Genomic DNA, 25,689 nt, shown 5'->3' on the forward strand with positions numbered 1-25,689 from the left:
GCGTCTTCCTCGGTAACACGGGCTGAGGATTGATGCATACTCAATATTATCCTACTGCCGCTGAGGAAGCAATGTGCGCACGTTAGACTTTGATTCGTTCAAGGATCTTGTGGTGGCTTAGAATTTGATCGTTTTTTTCATTTTACCATCTTTTATTTATTTATTGATGATGAGGGTATCCGGTGGTTTGCCCAAACTATGTGTTGGAAATCTAATGTATGTAGTTTCAAGTCATGAAGGAGGTTGCAAGTTTTAATATATGCTTGACCGGTACTACAAGATATGCTTAACCTTGTCCATAGTAGGAAGATATTCATGTCTAAAGTTGGAAGTCATGATCATATATGTTCGTCTGGACTTGAAGTCATGCCAAATGCTTCTCCTTTCTCTATTCAGTCTTGTTTGTACGTGTTTGTATAATCCCACATTCATCTCCAAAACCCCATGAAAAAGCACTAGTGACTCAACTCACCCATGGCATCCTCCTCCTCCTCCTCCAAAGAAGTGATAACCCTGAAACTACTAGTCGACACGAAGAACAACAGGGTCCTATTCGCCGAGGCCGGAAAAGACTTCGTCAACTTCCTCTTCACCCTCCTCTCCCTCCCCGTCAGCACTGTCGTCCGCCTCCTCACCGCCAGAAACATGGTCGGCAGCCTAGGAAACCTCTACGACAGCGTCGAAAACCTGAGCGATACCTACATGCAGCCCAATTCGACGGAGGCTTCCCTTCTTTTCACCGATGACGATGCCGCCGCGCCGGCGGTTAACAAGATGTACAAGTGTGGAAATTGTCATAGGTATAACTTGGGAATTGATTTTCAAACTCCATTATTTCATATCCACACTGACTCTTTTGATTTATAATGTTGTAGTGTCTGTATTTTTTTTTTTGTTAAAAGGGAGTATGAATATAATTAAAAAAAATTGAGAAAAAAAACTCCCTCATAACTAAGTGATTTTGTTTTTTCTGATTTCATTATGCAATTATGTATATCGCAGCGGGTTTCTCCTCTGCTACTTGAGTTGTGATGTGTGGTGCAATTTTTATATTAACGATTCATTAATTGTTTTGAAAGTAAAGCTTGCTTAGAGTATCTATTTTTAGGGTTAGGAATGAACTGAGCCATTTGTGAAATCTTCAATACCCGACTCAGTAAAGCAAAGATCCATCCTAGTTTGGTCTGTCCATTAAACAAATCAGCTCTTAAGGATATACCTCAAAAAAATAATTTCTTGTGAATTTTCTAATCCCATCGTGAATGATTAGCCTTTGACTGGGGAGGAAATTAGTCGAGAACCCACTACTACAATAAACCATAAAGATCACAGCTATTGGTCGTGATTGTAAGTTTTTCATCACGCTCCTGCTACCGTGATGGATATGAGTGTGATTGTAAGTCACTCTTTTTTATCACAGTTATAAACCGTGATTGAAAGAGAGAAACAATTACGGCCAAAAGGCGTGATCGTTTCTCTTTTATCACGGTTATAAGCTGTGATTGTTTCTCTTTTCTGGGTGTGATTGTATATTACTTTAGATCACGGTCTATAACCGTGATTGAAAGTTCAAAACGATCACACCATAAACTGAGATAAAAAATCATTGCGTGTGATCTTTTCTTTGTATCTACTAGACCATCTTTTTTTGTCATTGCCAAGTTTCGAACCCACGCACCCTTAGTTGATTTCCCAAGCTCTTACCACTAAGCTAGCCAAGAACTTCTATTATATTAGGAAAACAAAAATATTTATACTTACTTCCTAAAGTGAAAAAACTTTTTTTCCCCCTTTAAAATTTGCTTATTTTTTTTGAAATATGACTAACATGATATTAAAATATATAAAAATACATATACAAATATAGTTTAAAAAATTTAAAAATATGACAACAGATCTTTTGCTCTTTTGCCAATCAAAATTAGTTATTGGTTACCAAAGGATTTTCTTGGACGAAAAATTTAATCTTAGCTAGTAAATTTAGTAGACAATAGTATTTTTTGTTGTAATGTGAACTTTGTACTTTTATGAAAATTATCACAACCTGCAGATTATAACATTATAGACAAATTTTAGATTTTTTTTTATAAACTAACCATTTCACATGGATTTTGTGTTTATATTGAATTTTAATTTCAATGCTGGCTTCCCGGCCAATTAGATTTTAATCCTTTTCAGACAAGGTTAAGCCATAATAATATAATTATTTTTTTTACCTAATGTGTCAAACAAATACTTGGAAGACATCCGAAATAACTACACTACTACAATAAACCATAAAAATCACAGCTCCCCCATGTGAAAATCAGGTACTAGTGGAACAGTCCGCTCGTCGTCGAAAAAACAACTAGGCACTGGTGGAACCCAGTTGTGGGATTTGCCCTCTCTCTCTCTCTCTCTCTCTCTCTCTCTCTCTCTCTTTTGATCTCTCGATCTTTTTGGGCGTGAAGATGAAGATGAAACGTAAAAAAAAATTGGAATAAGTGTAATTAGAGCTTATCTTCTTACCTTTTGTAAAAAAGAAAAAAAGAACTTTTCAAAGTTCTTAAACGACATCGTTTTTCTCACATAACTTTTCAAAGTCTGTCTAAATGAGAACCAGCCCGCACCACGTGAAAATTTAGACTGCGCGCATAAATGGGTAGACTTTTTATCTCACCGTAAGAGTGAGATTATTTATCTCACTTTTTTTCGCGCTAAATTTTTTTATCACGCTACAAGAGTGAGGTCTTTTCTCTTTTATCTTGCTATAAAAGTGAGATCTTTTATCTTATTCTTTTCCGCCCTAAAATCTTTTATCACGCCACAAGGGTGAGGTATTTTCTCTTTTTTATCACGCCACATGGGTGAGATCTTTTCTATTTTATCTTGCCACAAGAGCGAGATCTTTTATCTTATTTTTTTTCGTCCTAAAATCTTTTATCACACCGCAAGAGTGTGGTTGTTTTTCTTTTATCTCGCCGTAAGAGCGAGGTCTTTTATTTCGCACTAAAACACACTTTTTATCTCAGCTTTGAACTTAAATTGAGATAAAAAAATTTAAGAATCACTTTTTATCACGCTTTCACTGAAAACTGTGATCTTTGTGAATCTCCTTAGTGTGGTGCATATCTATTATTGTAGTAGTGACCTCGAAGTGTGTGTAAGTGACCCCTGACACTCGAAGTGTGTGTAAGTGACCCCTGACACTCCTCCTGATCGCCATATCTCACACAAACACACACAAAACAAAAAATGTGAAGGTGATCACGTGCCCACTACCTCCATTCAACCCATGTTTGTGTAGCAATGAAATTCCATGGCCTTATTTTTGTGGTGCTCGTTTTGACTTTGTGACAATCTTGGACATCATTATAAATACCACTTTTTTGTTGATTAAATCGTATAACGATATGTGTTGAATTGCTTTTAATCTTTGAGTTAATTTTGATCTTATAGATATTTCTATTTTGCGGCGGATGGCATGGAATTCGAACCCTACATTTCCTATATGTTGAGTTTTAATCTTTGAGTTAATTTTGATCTCATAGATATTTTGTATTTTGCGGCGGATGGCACGTAATTTGAACCCTACATTTCCTATATGTTGAGGACTTTGCTTGAAATTCAATTCATTTTGACATTAGAATTTTACATTACTTACTAACAAAATCGTTCTCTTGTTTTAATTTTTTTTTAAACCTAATTTACAGGTTCGTCACCAATGACCTAAAAGCTACTTGTCCATCATGCATGTGTGCTATGTCGACCGAGGTAACATTCGTGCCATCAAAAGTTGCCAATAGTGATTTATCCGGAAAGGGAGGCTACGTTAAAGGTGTCATAACATATATGGTGATGGATGATTTGGTGGTGATGCCCATGTCTACCATCTCTGGTATTGCATTGCTTAGCAAGTTCATTGTTACAAATGTTCAATCTTTGGAGGAGAAGGTGGTAACTTTTGGGATGGATGAGGTATTGATGTTTCCCCCTCTCTTGTTGCTTAGTTTTCCTTTTTGTTATTCCTCTTTCTGGTTAATTTCGTTCCAGGACTTCTGGATTCAAATATTGCGATTCTTGTTAGAATATGGATAACACGTAATTGTAGTTCAAAATAAGGGAAAAGTTGTTATTGCCAGATATGCATTTGGGTAATTGTATACAGAGAATTTGCACATAATTCTTATGAGTGACGTAGTAGTAAAGACATTGAACATAAATGCCCATCTTTTCTAGGGTTTGAAGCTGTTAAAGGCGACTTTGCATTCAAAAATGGTGTTAACAAGTGTCTTCCTTGGAGGCATGAAGACAATAGATGCTTCAAGTTCCATTCCCCGTGATCCTGCGGTCAGCGAAACAGGGCCTACCACGGATGCCTCGGTGAGCACGAGCCAAGCCATGTCTGAACCTCCTCCAAATGAAGCCGTTGCTTCTTCCGAGCCTAAGTCCAAAGAGTTTTATGAAAGGGTTGATGAATGTTTCAAGATTACCATCCGCCGCCAACATTACCCTTCTCTCACTCCTCCCCCTGAGGCTGCCTCTGTGTATGCTTTTCTCTCCCTCTCCATATATGTCTCTACATATTTATGTGTATTTATGTGTGTTTGTGATATTTTTCTTTTGGCTTTGTAAGAGTTTGGGTTGTGTTTTAAGCTAAGTTACATAATCCGCATGCGCTTGCGCAAGCATGAAAGCGTCGGTAAATTTCATCTCAAAGTATTATAATTTGCAATTAGCGAGGATTGAGAGCACAAGTGCAGCGCGAGGATTGAGTGCAGGGCGCAATTTATTTTGAAAGATTATGTGACTAAGGTTTAGGTCTTTTAAATTCTGTTCAACAATCATGCAATACTGCTAGACTACTACACAATCGGTTTGCGCTCGTATTTTGTTCAGCTATAAGAGGACAATGAATTGAAGGAGCTATATTCATTTGGTTTCCCTATCAGTTTTGTTTTTCGTCGTTAACCCTTTCATAAAGTTTTGGTTTTCCATTCATGGACATTGTATTTGCTTTGTTGTCATGGTAGCCTGAAAGTCTGATCCTTTCGATGAATGAGTCAGCGGCTCTAGTTTTTGTAGGATTTAAGTTTTTCTCCCTCCATGAACTTATTGTTCCAGGTGGAGATTAATTTAGCAGTTGTTTTAGTTGTTCAGTTGAACAAATATTAGAGTTGTCTTTACTGATTTTGTGTTCTCCAATTTGCGCGAGATTAAAGGGCGCCCAAAATCTTCCCTTCTTTTGTCAAGTTCTTAAAGAGCAAGGATCCCAGTGATGGTACAGAGCAGGCTTTGCTGGATGAGTTGAAGGCCCTGGATGAACATCTCAAGGGACATGTACGTTTCGCTATTCTAAAAGAATCATCTCGTCCTCTGTCAAAATTAGCACCTTTTGCTGTTTTTTTGTAGCGGAAGTTTATCGTAATTAGTTTATGTCATTTGATCAGGGACCATACATTAATGGGGAAAGTGTTTGTGCTGTTGATTTGAGTTTGGCGCCAAAGCTGTACCACCTTGAGGTGACCCTTGACCACTTCAAGAGCTGGAAAATCCCTGAAAGCTTGACTCATGTCAATAATTACATCAAGGTGTGCAGTTAATTTTATTTTCCTTCCCGAACTCTGGTGTTATTTAAGGTTTCCTTTGGCTATCATTTTTTCGGGATTTCAGTTTTTGGTATATAAATTGCTTCTCATATTTTGGTAAGGAAAAATGGGGAGCTTTCTGTATTCTGAATTTACGTTCAGTGAGTGTAGTTTGGCGCCCTTATATGAAATTTTGTGATATATATACATACACACACACTCTTGTATACTTGCCTCTACAAATTTTGGAAGCCTATTATATATGTTTGGTTAAAAAAATCTGGAAATAAAAAAATGCCTAATACCAGTTACGCTGTTGTGTCCTTGTGTTGCAGTTGCTCTTCTCTCAGGAGTCATTTAAGAAGAACGTGGCTGCTAAAAAATACGTGATTGCAGCATGGGAGGCAAAGGTCAATGCATGAAGTTATTCTAAATTGTAGTTGTAGTAGTTGATCTGTATTTTAAGTGTATCTCGTATGGAGGTACGTTTAGAAATAGATAGAAATGCGGTGAAGGCTTTGAACTGAGTAGTCACTGCCGGGTCCTATGCCTAATAAAATCAGGAAAAAAAACTGAAATGGTCCTTGTAATTTAATGTTTGTGTAAACTTGGTCCCTGCAGTTTGAATTGACTCGATTTATACTCTATAGTTTTCATTTTGTTCTAACTTGGTCCAATTACTAACTGTCGTTAGACTCTGTTAACCCCAGACACGAATGGGCCCTTTTTCTAGGGTTAAAACCGTAATATGTCATTCTCCTTTTACCCTAATATACCTCTGAACCGAAACACAGAGCCTCATTGTTCTATTCTCTATTTTTTTTCACGGCTTCCATTCTCCATTTGTCGCACTCGGGATTTTATCTTCGATCGAAACATGTCTCGTTCGCCTTCGGGGGGAAGGAGTGAGAGGGATTAGGGCCTGAATAAGTGATCTGATTCCTATGGATTGCGACATGGTTCTTGAAAAGAAAGGAAAAAATGAGGAGTTTTGTGTTCTATAAAAAGGGTCTTGATATTTTTGAAAAATGTTTGAATTTTAGAAAATGAAGTGGGTTTTACTTTCAAAAGGGACCGAGTTTTCATCAAGCTGCCTACATATCTCCGCGTAAAGGAAAATCAGGTCCGGCCATAGTTCAGGCCACAAAAGGGGTTGAGAAAAAAACTTATCTCCACCGGGCATAGAGTTTAGGTGTATCTGGTCACCTCTTGAATATCGGAAGAATAATTCAAGTATTTTAGAAAAAAGAACACGGCCAGAGAACCCAATTTTTAGAAAAAAGTGACTCCGTTTTGCTTTTTAGGAAAAGGCTTTAAGTCTGCGAGGTTCAAAAAGAAATGGTTCGGTAATTCACTAGAAAAGGGACTCATTTGTGTCTAAGGTTAACGGAGGCTAACGGCAGTTAGTAATTGGACCAAGTTGGAACAAAATGAAAATTACAAAGTGTAAATCGAGCCAATTCAAACTGCAGGAACCAAATTGAAATAAACACTAAACTACAGGGACCATTTCAATTTTGTTCCCACAAAATTATAACTATACGCTGTATTTAAGGTATGGTGTTCATCTTGACTTGGCAAGTGCAGGTATTATTGTATTTGAAGGGCGAATATGATCCATTTTGTGGATTGAATGCCTTAATGTTAATGTTGTCATCTAAGTCCTGCCTTTCGCTCGCTCGCATCTGCAATATAATATAATGTGCATCTGCAATATAATATAATGTTAATGTTGTCATCTAATTCCTACCTTAGCTCGCTCGCATCTGCAATACTAAGATGGATGTATGAAGGTTTCCTTTTGGCAAAATGTTTTGGGGTTTATTTACCTGATAAATTCTTAAGTGTTGGGATATTGGTTAGCTAAGAAAAAAGCAAGAATTCAACGTGATTTGAGATGCATTTGAGTGCTCGCTCTCTCTCTCTCTCTCTCTCTCTCTCTCTCTCTCTCTCTCTCTCTCTCTCTCTCTCTCTCTCTCTCTCTCTCTCTCTCTCTCTCTCTCTCTCTCTCCGTGTGTGTGTGTGTGCGCGCGCACGCATGTGTGTGTGTTTTTTTTCTTCTTCTTAATATGCTTAAAATTATGTGTCATCTACTCCTATTTGTGATTGTGATTGTGATTGTTTCTTTGATAATAGAACGACATGGGCGTTGCGCCGGGCAATGCGAGGCCTTATGAGTGGATGATAACCTGTCACGAGTTCAACTCCCACTTGTGTGCTCTTAACTCTACGTTAGGTCAATTTATGCAGTGTAAAGTTCCGGCTATAATGAGAATTTTCTTTAGTGAATGGTGAAATCTGTCTCTCGAATTAATCAACCCATAAGGATAATTCAGGACCCGTTGGGCTTGATCCGAGTAATCAAAAGATTAAAACATGCATTGCCTCAATGTGTATGGGATCTAGCTACCATCAACTTTGAGGACTCACCCAAGTTACAGCTCTATGTAAAAGCGAGCTTGATTGGACATAATAGGGCCGCTAATTACTGACACTTTTTTTTTTCGTCTGTACCTCAATCTATTTTAATCGGTTAAAAATTTAGTTATATTTCATATTAGTAATAAGTTTTATACGAAATATGAGTATTATTGAGAAATATCGATTAGTTCTAGTAGACAATATTTTCAAAATTACATAAAACATTACAAACTACGAAATATAAACAATTGAAGTGGCACGAACCCAAAAAATGACTATAAATGGGGACGACAACAGTTTCAGATTCAGATTAAAATATGAATCTAATTCTGTAACGCCCCGATTTTTCGGAAGCAAAGTAAAATAAAATTTTAAGAAAATTTGCTAAATAAATATAATTTTTCAAAATAAAATTTAACTATTACAGTCACAAGATAAATTTGTTGATTCAAAACACATTAATTTCAGAGCTGACTCTAGGCTTGATACAAATTCGAAACATACTCGATCTTCGTTCCTGATATTCTTTCCGTGTTGAACTGCAACATCTTTGAATCATCTCCAGTGAATCCTACGCCCTCTAGCAAATTGATCGCCGAAGCAAACAATTTGCCAGAATACAGACGTATCCGTGAGTGATAAATCACCCAATAGAATAATCCAACCAACCACCCCTCTTACATTACAGATAGCAAGCAGCAGGATAATAATAGTGCGAAAAAGCAAGACAAAATTTGTTCCACATAAACCAGTTTATTACTATCCATTAACTTGTCGTGTAATCTAAGATCTCCTCCGCGGGATCTTTCCTCTCCAACCGCTAGCTATGCCCTGTCCCATGAGCTCACTTTCTTTTGTTGTCGCGGATTGCACTTCAGTTATGTACCTAGCGTGTATCCCTCTCATTACAACAAAAGAAAGCTTATCATGCCCGAATCATAACTAGGGTTCGCTTATCTTATATACCACTTCACAATCATCACTGGGCTTACTTTGCCAGTATCAATACATCATACATCATTGGGCTTACTTTGCCAATCATCATTCATCAATCAACACTGGGCTTACTTTGCCAGTTTCAAACCATCACATCCAACTCATCACATCTCAAAATCCCGCCTGCAGGCAATCTAAAAAAATAAAACTTTCCAATTTATCCATTATCTAGCATCGTCTAGATGAGTTCTATTTCGCAACACCACCCCATGTCTCTAGGGTCCAATCTAGCATTCAAATCAAGTATCGATGCACTATACAACAAATCAATAATAATTAAAACAATTAATAAACAATGTAATCACGCAACTTATTATGAACGGGCCGTTGCCCTTAATCTTGTATAGTCACAATGTCAATAATAAAGTAAGAGTTTTAAAATAATTTAAAGGAAAAATTTTCTGGGCTCTTATTAATTAATTCTAAGATAATATATTAATTAAAAACCAATTTAAATACATTAATTAGATAAAAGTATTGAAATATTTATTATGACCTAAATAAGAGTCCTAAAGATCCTACGCAACCAGTGGAGTGTCAAAAGTTGGGTTCGGAGGGTCACGGGATTTATTTAAATAAAGACGTTAAATAAAGTAGCCGAAAGTGAAGTAAATAAATAATAAATAATTTACAAATTAAAATATGTTGCGGTTAACAAAATTTCATCTTCAGAATGTAGAGAGTCGAAATAAAATTATTCGGACATTTATAATAACGTTTATAAGGTCGCAAAGAATTTTTGATCGGAAACACTATAAAAATAACAATAAATAGTAAATTAAAAAAAATATCAATTTAACAAAATATCATCTTTGAGATGCAAAAAGTCTAGGAAAAATTAGTTTGGGTGTTGAAACGTTATTTGGAAGGTCGCAAAGATTTTTCGTTAGTAAACTTGATAGATAACTAATAAATAATTCAAAAAAAATGTTCGGATGGTCGAAAAGATTTTTCGTTACATTTAAAAACAACTAAATCTACCAGATAAATTAAACTGATATAATTAACAAGTTTTATACTAAGTTGATATTACATTGTAAGAAAATAATATCAGATCAGTAGTTTTTCATAATATTAATATCCGATGGATTGTAAAATAAATATCAGAACGGTTATCTTCTTCACAAATAATTACAAATAGAGTGTCGGGCCCAAAAATAATATCAAATTGGTGAATACGGCAGAAAACGCGCGGTAAACTATATTTTTTTCGTTCGGGACATAGGGTTAAGCATATAAACACTTAATATACTTGGAGAAGAGGTTGGATAGGATTATAATACCTTTAATCGGATCGAATTGATTTAAAAACGAATCTTGAATTTTGGGGAAGAAAACTTCGGGTTCTCTGATCGGAAGACTTTGGGATCGGATTGAGGCTTGTTTTGGGGATGCTCTGGGTTGTGGGAAGAGTTTGGAACAATCGAATTGGATTTCGGTCAGGTCTTGGTACAAAACCCACTTTTCTCTCTCTTTCTTTCTCTTTCTAAAACTCCATGGATTGAAACTTGGTTTTCTCTGATTTTTCTCTCTCTTTTGGACTGGTAGGGCGTGGGAAATATTGTAGTGTAAATTTCGTGGGTCAAGGGGGTGGGGTATTTATAGGAGAATTTTGGTAGAAGATGATAAGAGTTAATTTAATGGGGTTGGATTCATGGGATTTGGAATGGGCGAATAAGGCTTGATTTTTGGGTTAGGGAGGAAGTAGAGACTGAGTAGGAGACGGAGAGACGGAAGGAGTTTGAGGTGAGGGAGGAGTGTGCATACACGCATGTGTATGTAGGAAAAATTTAAAAAGAATGCATATATATATTGCATGGATAATTGTATTTTAAAAATAAAAAAGAAAAAAAAGAATTGCATTAAGAAAAATAATTCTAATAATATTATATTTAAAAAAAAAAATTTTGGGTTGAAAATCCGGGTCGTTACAAATTCAGATTGGATCTAAATTTAATCCGGTCCATTAAGAGCACTACTAGCAAACACATTGCACTCAATTTTGAGGGAGGATCAGGACCATTTGTGGGCCCTTTTCGAGCTCGCAACAATTAAAATATAAATTTGATTCAGATTGCAACTCATTTGATACAATTATTTAAAAATTAATACATTTCTATATCATATCAATTGATACCGGATCAACGTAATTTTTGGCAAGATCTCTCAATGAGTTCTAAGAAGTGAACGGTTCCGACCACTGTTGCAAGCGAAGAAAGAACCCACAAATGGTCCAAAACTGGATGTGATTTTTGGCGTGATCAATGTTCTCGAGTTTTAAAAAATGAACGGCTCCGACCATTGTTACGATCCATACGGGAAGAACCACCAATGATCTAAAACTAGACCAGACTAGTTGGGTGAGAAATTTTGGGGTAGTGTTGGTTGGTTTGGGAGTCCCGCACGATCGGGTTCTGCTAGGTAGGCAGCGTCAACGCTCGGCCAGCCTATTAAGCCCGTTCCATTTTTTGGAAAAAGTGGGTTTTTAAAAAAAATGGTAATTTCAAGATCAAAAATCAGGTGTTTACGTAAATAATTTTCCTATCAATATGGATCCTATCAATATGGATTTTGTTTGATAGATCACTGAGATCTTTTAAACGGTGCAAAAATAATTAAAAAAATATTTTTTATTTTTGTTATATTTGAATTTGAAATTATCTTCCTTTTGAAAAAAAAGATTTTAGAAAATATATTTAAATTTAAAATTACCTTCCTTTTAAAAAAAAAGATTTTCGAAAAAAGCGGAACGGAACCTAACCCCTCCAAAATTTAATGCATACAAAGGCGCTACTAGCAGCTCTCACCGCGCGCTTTGTTTTCCTTACTCATTAGTTTAAGGCAATTTTTATCACCGGCCTTCAGATGAATACTTATATGAGCTGCTAGATCAAGGAGCCTTCTTTTTCTGTCGATATGGGACGGGTAAAAGAGGCCTTTTAGCTAGCTTTTAATTCACCATATCTACCTCCATCCGTTCTGTTTTCTACATTTGGCGGTTGGCGCTTTGCTAATCTTCTCAGAATTCTCAGGGAGATGATTTGATACTCCTCTCTTTTTTGTAGGAAAGGGTCAAGGACTCAAGACGAAAAAAAAAAACCCAAACCATCTCAAAAGTTTTAGGATGCTCTCACAAATTAATTTTTGTAGCTTAGAATTTTTTTCAAGGTCACTTTTGTGCATCATGTGAATTAGGTCAAGGTGTTTTCACATTTTCTTCGGTAATGTAGGGTGTCTTGGATTAGCTTGTCCGCACCTCGAATTAATTTCTATAGACCCACTCGTAGCCATTTCACACAGTTGCGCTCAAGGATGAGATAGCTTCAAGAGTTGCTAGCAAGGAAAATAAAACATGAAATCTTAGAAGGGAACAAACCTCCACGGCTTGGGCCGAGACCACCGGCCCAACTCCTTGGAGTTGCTTTCACAATCTTTGGAGTTGCTTTCACAATCTTCTCCTAACGTACGGTGAATGACCATAGTCCAACCAGGTAATCTTCGAGAAATGTCATTTTCTTGCGGACAATTATCACTGTCACAACAGGAACAGCCAACTTCCCTATGAAAACATCGGCATATATTACAACCAAGGAGCAGAAGATAACGACTAATATTTACTGTCACATATACTTTCAAACATGACACAAAAATTGTACTTCACCGCGCAACAAATTTAGCCGCGGAAAGAATTGAGTCATCATTACGAACAGGTATGCACGGGACTACAAAAACTTTGACAGAATACAACAACGAAGTGCATGTTCAGAAGAAATTTAACATATCATAGCAAAAATAAATCCTGTTAATTTAATCAGAGGGACTTTCAACCTGGATGTCCCTGGACTCGTACTCCTGGTGCAAGTCTTTTAGCGCTTGTGCAGCACTTGAGTCTATATACGTAACAGCTGAAAAGGGAGAGAAAAAACACACTTGTGTAAACTGCATAGAAAGTGAAGATTAAGAAAACTCACGTGCCATCTCTATAATCACAAAATAAACCCTTTCAACATCGGCCCACGTTTTGTAGAGTTATCAACTTCAAGTTCAAATTTCCGTAGCCTGACAGATTGACAGCAGATAATTTGACAAAATAAACTTGTGCTTATAACCGGGCTAGGCAAGGTGCGACACGATATGTGCTTGTCACTGGGCTATGGAAGGCATGGAAACACAAATGCTTGTCACAGGCAAGGAAGGCATATGCCGTGACACGACACCTAGTTTTTCTCACGACTAGTCATATTAAAAGTTCGAAAAATGTTATCAAATGAATTGGAAAGTTCACAAACCGACTTGATTATACTCCATTTGGTTTGTTTTAATCTCCAACTGAACCTCAATAATTCCAACTTTCAATACTGCAGAGCGTTTGACAAGCAAATGGGGATCCAATTCGAAAAGCCAAAAAAAGGCAGCCCAACACCCTCGAGAGAGATAACCCTATCTTTTCCACCACCCCGGCCCTCTTCTCGCCAGCCACCTCTCCTCCTTGCGATCTCCATCGTCCAACCTCCATCGGTCACAGTGATGGAGGACGAAATTCACTTCCCTCGGCTCCAATCCAAATCTCAGGAGGGCCAAATCTGTTGAGATCTCGACATTTTGGGGTGGTTTGGTGCATCCTCCGGCGAATAAGCCACCAGATCCGAGGCAGTGGCTCCGGTAACCTGAGGTATATTTCTCCGTTTTTATTTTTTTATTTTTTTCTCCTTTAATGGAGGTCTTTGTTTCTTGCGTGAAACTTTCTTTACCCTCTACCGGTTTTGTTTCATTGTACTTGGTGAAATCTTACCCTATCCACATGAATAATTCTAAAGTTGAGGATCTTTCTTCCAAACAGAGGGCTCTAGATTCTGGATCTTTATAGCCCTTGAGGCCTTTCATGATGAATCGATGATCACAAAAAAATAAAAAAATATAAGGATCCAATCCCTCTTTTTTCAACCGTACCTGTTCAACAGAGTAACACCCATAACGGAAAAAATTTTGGTTGCAAATCCGGTACCATGTGATACCCGTGCAGCGCATCTGAGCTGTCCAAGCCAAGCAACCAATAGTCCGGATTGAAACAACCTTTTCATTTTCATTTTCTTTTTTAAATCCTTTCGGTACCTTTGTATCTAAACTGTCGGTTACATTTTTGGACGACCCGTCCGGCCGTCCTGGATGCGCTGCACGAGTACCACCCTATTTGCATCCAAAAATTTCTCCCCCACAACGAGAAGAAATACCAGTACTCTGGTAACCTGACGAAATCCAACTAAATTAAACTGACATTGGGAATCCACAAAAATATGACCGTTGGAAAAGAGATCAGTTCAAAACTTTGCATGGATTCTCAATTTCTCACAAATATCCAATGGTTAATTTGTAGCTCTATCGATCACCAGACTCGTCGAGACAGATGCATTTACTACACACACTCCACCCCTCTCTATATAGCTCGAGATCGACACAACCAGAGAGGGCACTCTCAAGTGGTTTATTTTGTTCAAATCTCGTCTGTTTAACATAGTTCATCGCTTTGATGTCAATCGTTGGTACGCCGAGAAAATAGAAAAGGCAAAACCTTCGTGCGCCGAAAAAAGAGGAGAGCAATAACCATCGCAATGGCAACCTCTTCCAAAACCAAGGTGAGCCCAAAACTCCTCATTGACACCAATGGCAAGAGAGTCCTTTATGCAGAAGCTGGCAAAGACTTCGTCGATTTCTCATTCAACCTTCTCCGTTTGCCCGTTGGAGCCGTGGTCGAGGTCCTCAAGAAACAAACTATGGTAGGGACATTGGGCAACCTTTTCGAAAGCATTGAAAATCTTAACGAAACCTACTTCCAACCCAACACAAGCAAGCAATCCCTCTTGAATCCCAGGGCACCAATTGGTTCTTCAGATATTATTAGTCCATTGCTTTTGCTAGACGAGGTTTCGGACAGTGTAGCCAAAAGGTTTTATGCGTGCAACAACAGCGATGACATTGACAGCGAAGATGATGAGTACGATCAATATCACCCTTACGTCTCGAATGACCCTGAAGCTTTGTGCCCCGATTGCAACTTGGGTATGTAGAGGGAGGCGGTTTATGTTGCTCGGGAGGAGGGGGAGCAAGCGGAATTAGCAGCAGGGGAGGGAGGATTTGTGAAAGGAGTGGTGACTTATATGGTGATGGATGATTTGGTGGTGACTCCTATATATGTCTGCTATTTCTAGTATTACTACTACTTTGCTTAACAAATTTAATATTGTTAAGGAAGTTGGTGCACTTGAGGAAAGGGTGTTGTTGACATGGGAATGCTTGAGGTATTCAATCAATCTCATACTATTCTTTTAACCATGTTAATTTCTGGGTTTTTTTTTTTTTTTTAAGTGTTAATTTCTGGTTTTCTTGATGATCCATACTTTACGGTAGGTAGCTGACCCTTTCTTATTTGGTATAGGGCTTGAAGCTATTGAAAGCAAGTTTGCAGTCAAAGACGGTTTTAACAAGCGTCTTCCTCGGTAACACAGGTGCTGAGGATTGATGCATACTTGATCCTACTGCCGCTGAGGAAGCAATGCGCGTGCGTTAGACTTTGATTCGTTCAAGGGTCTTGTGGTGGTTTAGAATTTGGTTGTTTTTTTGTTTTACCATCTCTTTTTATTTATTGATGATGATGAGGGTATCTGGTGGTTTGCCCAAACTATGTGTTGGAAATCTAATGTATGTGGTTTCAAGTCATGAAGGAGCTGGTTGGAAGTTTTAATATATGCTTGACCAGTACTGTAAGATATGCTTAACCTTGTCTATAGTAGAAAGATATTCATGTCTAAAGTTGGAAGTCATAATTATACTATATGTTTGTCTGGACTTGAAGTCCTGTCAAATGCTTCTCCTTTATATCTATAAATTAAAGCAGAAACCCTCGATATTTCTCTATTCAGTACTCTTGTTCCAAATGGTAAACTCATGTGTTCGCATTTCTTTCTAACATCTTTATTCTAATTTCCTACTTCGTTTCCCTAGTAGTTTGTGTTTGTATAATCCCACACTCATCTCCAAAACCCTATGAAAAAGCACTAGTGTCTCAACTGCACCCATGGCATCCTCCTCCTCCTCCAAAGAAGTGATAACCCTGAAACTACTAGTCGACACGAAGAACAACAGGGTCCTCTTCGCCGAGGCCGGAAAAGACTTCGTCAACTTCCTCTTCACCCTCCTCTCTCTCCCCGTCAGCACCGTTGTCCGCCTCCTCACCGCCACAAGCATGGTCGGCTGCCTAGGAAACCTCTTCGACACCATCGAAAACCTGAGCGATACCTACATGCTGCCCAACCAGAGCAAGGAGGTTCTGTTGAAAACCAAGGTGGCGGTCCGTTCGACGGAGGCTTCCCTTCTTCTCACCGACGATGATGCCCCCGCGCTGGCGGTTATCAAGATGTACAAGTGTGGAAGGTGTGCTAGGTATAACTTGGGAATTGATTTTCAAACTCCATTTTTTGATATTCACACTCACTTTTTTTAATTTTTAGTGTTGAAGTGTATTGTTTTTTTTTTTTTTCTTTTTTAAAAGACAAAAAAGAGAGTATGAACATAAAAAAGGAAAAATTGAAAAAACTTCCCTTATAACTAATGTGATTTTGTTTTCTCTGATTTCATTACGCATTTATGTATTGCGGGTTTCTCCTCTGCTACTCGAGTTGTGATGTATGTGCAATTTTAATTTTAAGGATTCATTAACTGTTTTGGAACAAAAAGCTTGCTTAGAGTACCTATTTTTAGGGCTGGAAATGAACTGAGTCATTCGTGAACTCTTCGAAACCAGACTCAGCAAAGTAAAGATCCGTTCTGATTTGGTCTGTCTATTAATCGAATTGGCTCTTGAGGATTTACCTCAAAAAAATAATTTTTTGTGAATTCTCTAATCCAGTCGTGAATGATTAGCCTTTGACCGGATTAAAGAGGGGATTAGTCGAGGACATCATGATGCGTGTAACTGACCCCAGACACTCCTCTTGATCGCCATATCTCACACACACACACAAAACAAAGAATGTGAAGGTGATCACGTGCCCACTACCTCCATTCTTTCTTTCTTTTTTCGGTCAATCGGAAATTACACTACCTCCATTCAACCCATGTTTGTGTAGCAATGAAATTCCATGAGCTTATTTTTTTGGTGCTCGTTTTGACTTTGTGACAATCTTGAACATCATTATAAATACCACTTTTTTTTGTTGATTAAATCATATAATGAAATGTATTGAATCACTTTTGATCTTTGAGTTAATTTTGATCTCATAGATATTTTCTATTTTGTGGCGGATGGCACGGAATTCGAACCCTACGTTTCCCATATGTTGAGGACTTTGCTTGAGATTCAATTCGTCTTGACATTAGAATTTTACATTACTTACTAACAAAATCATTTTCTTCTTTCAATTTTTTTAAACCTGATTTAATTATAGGTCCGTCGCCAATGACCCAAAAGCTACTTGTCCACTATGCAAGTCGTCTTCTATGTCGGTTGAGGTAACATTTGTGCCTGCCAAAACTGGTTTATCCGGTGAGGAAGGCTACGTTAACGGTCTCATAACATATATGGTGATGGATGATTTGGTGGTGATGCCCATGTCTACCATCTCTGGTATTGCATTGCTTAGCAAGCTCAATGTTACAAATGTTCAATCTTTGGAGGAGAAGGTGGTGAGTTTTGGGATGGATGAGGTATTGGTGTTTCCCCCTCTCTTGTTGCTTAGTTTTCCTTTTTGTTATTCCATTTTTTGGTTAATCTCGTTCCAGGACTTCCGGATTCAAATATTGCGATTCTTGTTAGAACATGGATCGCACGTCATTGTAGTTCAAAATAAGAGAAAAGTTGTTATTGCCAGATATGCATTTGGGTAATTGTATACAGAGAATTTGCACATAATTCTTATGAGTGACATAGTAGTAAAGACATTGAACATACATGCCCTTCTTTTCTAGGGTTTGAAGCTGTTAAAGGCGACTTTGCATTCAAAAATGGTGTTAACAAGTGTCTTCCTTGGAGGCATGAAGACAATGGATGCTTCAAGTTCCATTCCCCGTGATCCTGTCACGGTCGGCGAAACAGGGCCTGCCATGGATGCCTCGGTGAGCACGAGCAAAGCCATGTCTGAACCTCCTCCAAATGAAGCCGTTGCTTCTTCCGAGCCCAAGTCCAAAGAGTTTCATGAAAGGGTTGAGGAATGTTTCAACATTACCTTCTGCCGCCAAGATAATATCATAAAAGAGCAAAAGAGGATTCGGAGGAGGGTTGATTACTTCGTCGCGAAGTTGGAGGAGCAATTTGGTGCAACTTACTTTTCGGAGGGAGAAGAAGAGGACACTAATTATGTGCCTCATGATATCAATATTATAACCTAATGAAGTCCTTCATTGATCTTTAGCATGTTAACCAAGTCATTTGGTATGGAGGATTTGAGCTCGTTGGGAACTCCAATTGCACGTGTTTGTTGGCGCGATGTGTGGATGTGTGCATGTGTGTGTGTATAACTCTACTAGTGCTTAACAGGCATTTGGATAATGCTATGTATATGAACATATAGAAAAACTTATTCACAGCACTCAATCTCAGCCGTCCAAAACATTGACGATCCAGATTAGATAAAGTTTCTCTTTTCCCGATCCTTTCATCATAACTTAGGGGGCATTTCCAGTAGGGAATAAGTTTTGAGAAAGAATTTGTTGCTTACAAGTTGTTAGCTATTTCCACTAACTAATAAGTTGTTAGCTATTTTCACTAACTAATAAATTGTTAAGAAATGTTAAGTTATTTCCACTCACCAATAAATTGTAGATAGGTATATAAGTGAATAATTGTTGGTAAAGAAGTTGTTAGTTACTGTGCACAACATGATAAAATGCCAAAACTTATTGTTACTGTGAATGAGATGGTAAAATGGCCTAATTTTTTTTTTGGAAAAAACTTGGTGGAAACTCCAACTTTAACATTAACGCCATTCTGGCTTCTACTATAATAAAAGTACCAGTCTTGATGAAAAATTTATGGGTTACTAATTTCAATTTTTCCTTTCTTTCTGCTTGGGTTGTGTTTGGTTACCATACTTTTTGGCTTTTTGGCTTTTGGTCAGAATGTGTTTTGAATATAGTAGAGTATTTGGAAAATATATACATAATACATTTTGTACGTCTTTTTGTTAATCACAATAAAAACACTGAAAAAATGAGAAGTCGAAGAGCTCCTCTCCTCCTACTTCTTACTTCTCCTCTCTAAATTCAAAAACCAAAAACACATCCTCCCAAAAGTCAACAAAGGTATCCCACTTAAAATTTTCTGATCTCAAGATTAGTTATGATCTTGCAAGTGGATATCCAATTAAATGCTAAGATAAGAGCTTCCTACACGGATATACATATGACTTGTAAAAATCTAGCACCAAAAATGTAAAGAAATTTAATACAGTATTAAAATAATAAATTTCCAACACTATCAGCATCACCCTTGGAGCATGTACACCAAATTCTCCGAAAGCCTCTTTTAGGTATTTTACCTAGCAAAATGACCAAAAACTGGCATGCAGCAGGTAGCTAAAAAGGTGAGCAAAAATACATTTCTCTACCATTGGTCGGCATATATTCCGAGCAACTGTTCACGAGGAATCCTTTGTATATTATTATCCACTGACAGATTTTCTCTCTCTTTTATTTCTCTGCTAATTCGCTTCTTCTTCACGCCTGGTTCAAGCAAATCCTAGAGGCCTACGACTTCCTCAGCGACCCTGAGCGGTACACAAACACACAACTACAACACCCAGTTGTTTCAGAGCAATATGCCTGCAATGATCGATTTCGATTTCGAAATATGGTTTTCAAACGATTTGCGACAAAAAAATGATTCACGAAATAGTGGTTCGATATCTCTTTATTGTTCGCCAGAATCAATCTCGACGGAAGTCTTCAAACAAAGAAAGCTTGGGTCCGACGACCACGATCTCCTAGTCCTGACGGACTCGATCTATATATCTGCTGCAACCGTAAAATACATACATATATATATATGTAGGTGTGGAAGTAAAAAATGAATGGGTAGGTAAAATAGAAATTGGACCTTTTTGAGTAGGTATTATACTGTGTATTGATGTACATGCTCTTATGTCTCGAACGACTCTGAAGCTTTGTGCCCCGATTGCAACTCGGGTATGTCGCGGGAGGGGAGTTATGTTACTCGGGAGGAGGTGAAGGAAATGGAATTAGCAGCAGGGGAGGGAGGATTCGTGAAAGGAGTGGTGACTTACATGGTGATGGATAATCTGGTGGTGACTCCTATGTCTACTATTTCTGGGATTACTTTGCTGAATAAATTTAATGTTAAGGAAGTTGGTGCACTTGAGAAAAGGGTTGTTGACATTGGAATGCCTGAGGTATTCAATTAATCTCACACTGTACGTTCTTGTAACCATGTTTTAGACTTGAAGCTGTTGAGAGCAAGTTTGCAGTCGAAGACGGTTTTAACAAGTGTCTTCCTGATGGGTCGCAACCCCGACCCCAATTCACACCTCTAAGCACAAGCACGAAAATAAACCAAGCACAAAACAAGAGATATCCGAGAAAAAACTCCTTGTATATATTTACACATATACAACTGAAAAAACCTCACCAGGATAGCTATAAACCGGCTTCCCCACTCCTCACTCTCTCTCCCTCACTCCAGTGCTCTTCAACGGAGTATCCGAGCATCTCCAAGGAGCACCGCTCCCCCGACGGGGGAGCCACAAACCGGCTCACTCTACTCTCTACTCTCACGTCTGGCACACACAGTGCACACTTGCACTTTTATACCACAGGGGGGAGTGATCCCCTATGCGGGCTCACACCCACCCACTAAGGGTGTACCCCAACACTTCCTCGGTAACACAGGGGCTGAGGTTTGATGCAGACTCTTACTGCCGGCGAGGAAACAATGCGTGCGCATTGGATTTTGTTTCGTTCAAGGGTCTTGTGGTGGTTTAGAATTTGTACCATCTTTTTTTTGTTTATTGATGAGGGTATCTAGTGGTTTGCCCAAATTAACTATGTGTCGGAAGTTTGATGTAGCGTGGTTAATTTCTAGTCATGAACGAGGTCGCAAGATATGCTTATCCTTGTCTCTAGTAGAAGATATTCATGCCTAAAGTTAAAAGTTATGATTATGTTTGTCTTGACTTGAAGTCATGCCAAATGCTTCTCCTTATACTACCTATATAAAACGAGAAACTCCCGATATTTTTATTCAGACTTGTTCCAAATAATGAACTCTTGTGTTCCCATTTCTTTCTAACATCCTTATTCTTTCCTACTTTGTTTCCCTAGCTAGCTTGTGTTTGTATAATCCCACATTCATCTCCAAAACCCTATGAAAAAGCACTAGTGACTCAACACACCCATGGCATCCTCCTCCTCCTCCAAAAAAGTGATAACCCTGAAACTACTAGTCGACACAAAGAACAACAGGGTCCTCTTCGCCGAGGCCAGAAAAGACTTCGTCGACTTCCTCTTCACCCTCCCCTCTCTCCCCATCGGCACCATTGTCCGCCTCCTCACTGCCAAAAGCATGGTCGGCTGCCTAGGAAACCTCTATGACAGCGTCGAAAACCTGAGCGATACCTACATGCAACCCAACCAGAGCAAGGAGGTTCTGTTGAAACCCAAGGTGGCGGTCCATTCCACGGAGGCTTCCCTTCTTCTCACCGACTACGATGCCCCCGTGCCGGCAGTTAACAAGATGTACAAGTGTTCAAACTGTTATAGGTATAACTTGGGAATTGATTTTCAAACTCCATTTTTTGATATCTACATTCACTTTTTTTGTTTTTTAGTGTTGAAGTGTATGGTTTTTTTTTTCTTTCTAAAAGACAAAAAAGAGAGTGTGAATATAAAAAAGGAAAAATTGAAAAAAATTCCCTTATAACTAATTTGATTTTGTTTTTTTGATTTCATTACGCATTTATGTATTGCGTGTTTCTCCTCTACTACTCAAGTTGTGATGCGTGTGCAATTTTACTATTAAGGATTCATCAACTGTTTTGGAACAAAAAGCTTGCTTAGAGTACTTATTTTTAGGGCTAGAAATGAACTGAGTCGTTCGTAAACTCTTCGAAATCCGACTCAATAAAGATCTGTTCGAGTTTGGCTATCTATTAAACAAATTGACTTTTGAGGATAAATTCTCTAATCCCGTCGTGAATAATTAGCCTTTGACCTAATTGGAGAAGGGATTAATCGAGCTACGTGTAAGCGACCCAGACACTCCTCCTGATCGCCGTATCACTCACACACACAAAAAAATAAGAATGTGAAGGTGATCATGTGCCCGCTACCTCCATTCAACCCATGTATGTGTAGCAATGAAATTTCATGAGCTAGTTTTTGTGGAGCTCCTCTTGATTTTGTGACAATCTTGTGCTGTCCTCCCTCATGGCCATCTCTTAACGTCGGTCATGGCCTCCCTCATGGCCAGCAATGAAATTCCATGGTCTTGTATTCTTGAGATTGAGAAAATCTCGGATGTATTTAATTGAGGTTTACTGCCCAGGCCTTGATGTTTGTACTTTTAAGTACTCTTGATGATGTGCTATTTATTTGGTTACACAATTATACTGGTTCTCTTTTGTCGCGGTATTTGGTTTGTTTTGTACCGCTACGTACTTACAGACACCTGAACATCATTATAAATACCACTTTTTTTTTTATATTAAATCATGGGAGATTTAGTGACAGACCCCATTATAGAAAGTTCATAAGCCCATAAATCCATCTAATAGTTTTGTAAAGCCACAAGTCCACACAACCTAAACTCTAGGATACCTTATGAAAGTGCCTAAAATCCTAATCCTTGTGAAAATGCCTAAACCACTAAACTAATTTGGCTTTAAAAGTGAAATAATAACTCTCTTTTTTTTTGTCTTCATTCAAAAAAAATCGTATTTGATAATTTTCCGTCAATAAGTCAATAAGTCACAAAGTAATTTTTTTAGATTTGGATTGAAATAGTAATTTTTTGTCGAGATGAATTAATAAGTCACAAAAGTTTGACGCAAAAAAAAAATTCAAATAAAGACAAAAAATTAAGTCACTCAACTTTTCAATCCAAATCCACCCTATAATAGGAAATGGCACCATATATAAAACACTATAAAAGTGCCTAAACCCTATGGTACCATATCCTATAATAAAAAATTGCATCCTAAAATCTTATGAAAGTGTCTAAATCCTAAGGTACCCTACTCTACTCTAGGGTACAAATGGACTTGAGACCTTACAAAATTAATAAGTGGACTTGTGGACTTATGAAGTTCACATAATGGACCTAAGACTAACTTTCTATAGAATTTTATATTACTTACTGACGAATTCATTTTCTTGTTTCAATTATTTCTTGTTTTAATTTACAGTTACGTCAGCATTGACCAAAAAGTTATTTGTCCAAAATGCAAAAAAAATTCTATGACGGAGGAGGTAACATTCGTGCCACCAATGGTTGTCAATACTGGTTTATCCAGTGAGAGAGGCTACGTTAAAGGTGTCATAACATATTTGGTGATGGATGATTTGGTGGTTATGCCCATGTCTACCATCTCTGGTATTGCATTGCTTAGCAAGTTCAATGTTGCAAATGTTGCATCTTTCGAGGAGAAGGTTGTGACTTTTGGGATGGATGAGGTATTGATGTTTCCCCCTCTCTTGTTGCTTAGTTCTCCTTTTTGTTATTCCCTTTTTTGGTTAATTTCGTTCTAGGACTTTCGGATTCAAATATTGCGATTCTTGTTAGAACATGGATCACACATCATTGTAGTTCAAAATAAGGAAAAAGTTGTTATTGCCAGATATGCATTTGGGTAATTGTATACAGAGAATTTGCACATAATTCTTATGAGTGACGTAGTAGTAAAGACATTGAACATATATGCCCTTCTTTTCTAGGGTTTGAAGCTGTTAAAGGAGACTTTGCATTCAAAAATGGTATTAACAAGTGTCTTCCTTGGAGGCATGAAGACAATCGATTCTTTAAGTTCCATTCCCCATGATCCTGTCGCGGTCGGCGAAACAGGGCCTACCGCGGATGCCTCGGCAAGCACGAGCGAAGCCATGTCTGAACCTCCTCCAAATGAAGCCGTTGCTTCTTCCAAGCCTAAGTCTAAAGAGTTTCATGAAAGGGTTGAGGAATGTTTCAACATTATCTTCTGCAGCCAAGATAATATCATAAAAGAGCAAAAGAGGATTCAGAGGAGGGTTGATTACTTTGTCGAGAAGTTGGAGGAGCAATTTGGTGCAACTTACTTTTCGGAGGGTGAAGAAGAAGACACTAATTATGTGCCTCATGATATCAATATTATAACCTAATAAAGTCCTTCGTTGATCTTTAGCATGTTAACAAAGTCAAATTTGGTATGGAGGATTTGAGCTCGTTGGGAACTCCAATTGCATGTGTTTGTTGGCGCGATGTGTGGATGTGTGCATGTGCGTGTGTGTGCTTAACAGGCATTTGGATAATGCTATGTATATGAACATATAGGAAAACTTATTCACGACACTTAATCTCAACCGTCCAAAACACTGATGATTCAGATTAGATTAGATAAAGTTTCTCTTTTCCCAATCCTTTCATCATAACTTAGGGGGCGTTTCCAGTAGAGAATAAGTTTTGAGAAAGAATTTGATGCTTACAAGTTGTTAGCTATTTCCACTGACCAATAAGTTGTTAAAAAATGTTTAGTTATTTCCACTCACCAATAAATTGTAAATAGGTGTGTGAGTGACAAATTGTTGATAAAGAAGTTGTTAGTTACTGTGAATAACATGATCAAATGTTAAAACTTATTAATTACTGTGAACGAGATGGTAAAACGGCCTAAGGTGGCGTTCCAGATTGCCTTCTATTTTTGAAAGTTCTTTTTTGGGTGATGAACAGTAATAAAAAGGAAGGCCCATTCCACCTTTCCTTACAAAGTTCTTCTTTTTAAAAGAGATTATTCTTGTAATGACCATAATGCCCCTTCTATCAATTCAATTTCCCCAAATACCCTTCCTCTCCTTGTACGCACAGACCAGACCCAGGGAGAGTCTCTCTCTCTCTACACGATTTTTACACAAACCCATTCCAACAAGCACTCCAATTAACGAACCCAAGCGAGTAATTTTCACTCGATCACCACTCTACTCAACCTTAACCAGAGCCCAAGTCAGCAACTTCCTGCTCGGAGAATCCAACTTCACCCCCACCACCACCGTCTTCCCGCCGCCGGAAAGCTCCACTTCTCCGGCTACCCCAGCCCGAGTCATTATTTCCGCTGGTTCCAACTCGTGGGTCGGATCTCTATCACACTGTCTTTCTCTTTTACAAGCGTGATCAATTAAGCCTCATCTTTTGGGACCATATGAAAAGGAGGGAGTTATGGGCGTAATAAAGTGTAAACCGCCGTCGTGTTCGTTCTGGTTTTATGGGTAGTACTCGTAGTAGTTTTTGGTTTGCTGCTTTTTCTTCATGCTATAAAGCCCACCACCAGAGCAGAAAGAGAAAGAAAAGTAAAAAAGAAAAAAAAGAGTGAAAAGAGGAGAGAGAACAGCACCGTGTGTGAAGCCTTGGGAGATGAAAATGGGCAGGGGCAGTATTGTCATTTCATCCGGGGACTGTTGGGAACAGAGACCAGAACATTTTTGAAAAAAAGGAAGGTTCAAAATCTGGAACAAG

At 38.2% G+C, this 25,689-nt stretch overlaps 3 protein-coding genes across 3 annotated transcripts; all 3 read left to right on the forward strand.

Annotated features, from left to right (window-relative positions):
• Nucleotides 1-380: 380 nt before the first annotated feature.
• LOC131300535 (uncharacterized) lies at nucleotides 381-6,216 on the forward strand. The gene is made up of 6 exons (XM_058326433.1): nucleotides 381-800; nucleotides 3,693-3,957; nucleotides 4,219-4,526; nucleotides 5,202-5,319; nucleotides 5,430-5,570; nucleotides 5,903-6,216. The coding sequence occupies exons 1-6, from the start codon at nucleotides 475-477 to the stop codon at nucleotides 5,987-5,989; spliced, it is 1,245 nt and encodes a 414-aa protein (XP_058182416.1). The 5' UTR covers nucleotides 381-474; the 3' UTR covers nucleotides 5,990-6,216.
• A 9,679-nt stretch (nucleotides 6,217-15,895) lies between these two features.
• On the forward strand, nucleotides 15,896-18,565 carry LOC131300539 (uncharacterized). The gene is made up of 3 exons (XM_058326439.1): nucleotides 15,896-16,421; nucleotides 17,426-17,684; nucleotides 17,946-18,565. The coding sequence occupies exons 1-3, from the start codon at nucleotides 16,057-16,059 to the stop codon at nucleotides 18,363-18,365; spliced, it is 1,044 nt and encodes a 347-aa protein (XP_058182422.1). The 5' UTR covers nucleotides 15,896-16,056; the 3' UTR covers nucleotides 18,366-18,565.
• Nucleotides 18,566-21,233: 2,668 nt separating this feature from the next.
• LOC131300540 (uncharacterized) lies at nucleotides 21,234-24,467 on the forward strand. Its single transcript, XM_058326440.1, has 3 exons — nucleotides 21,234-21,749; nucleotides 23,393-23,660; nucleotides 23,922-24,467. The coding sequence occupies exons 1-3, from the start codon at nucleotides 21,385-21,387 to the stop codon at nucleotides 24,339-24,341; spliced, it is 1,053 nt and encodes a 350-aa protein (XP_058182423.1). The 5' UTR covers nucleotides 21,234-21,384; the 3' UTR covers nucleotides 24,342-24,467.
• Nucleotides 24,468-25,689: the final 1,222 nt, after the last annotated feature.

This window comes from Rhododendron vialii, chromosome 9a (genome assembly GCF_030253575.1).
Source record: "Rhododendron vialii isolate Sample 1 chromosome 9a, ASM3025357v1".
NCBI classification, from domain to species: Eukaryota; Viridiplantae; Streptophyta; class Magnoliopsida; order Ericales; family Ericaceae; genus Rhododendron; species Rhododendron vialii.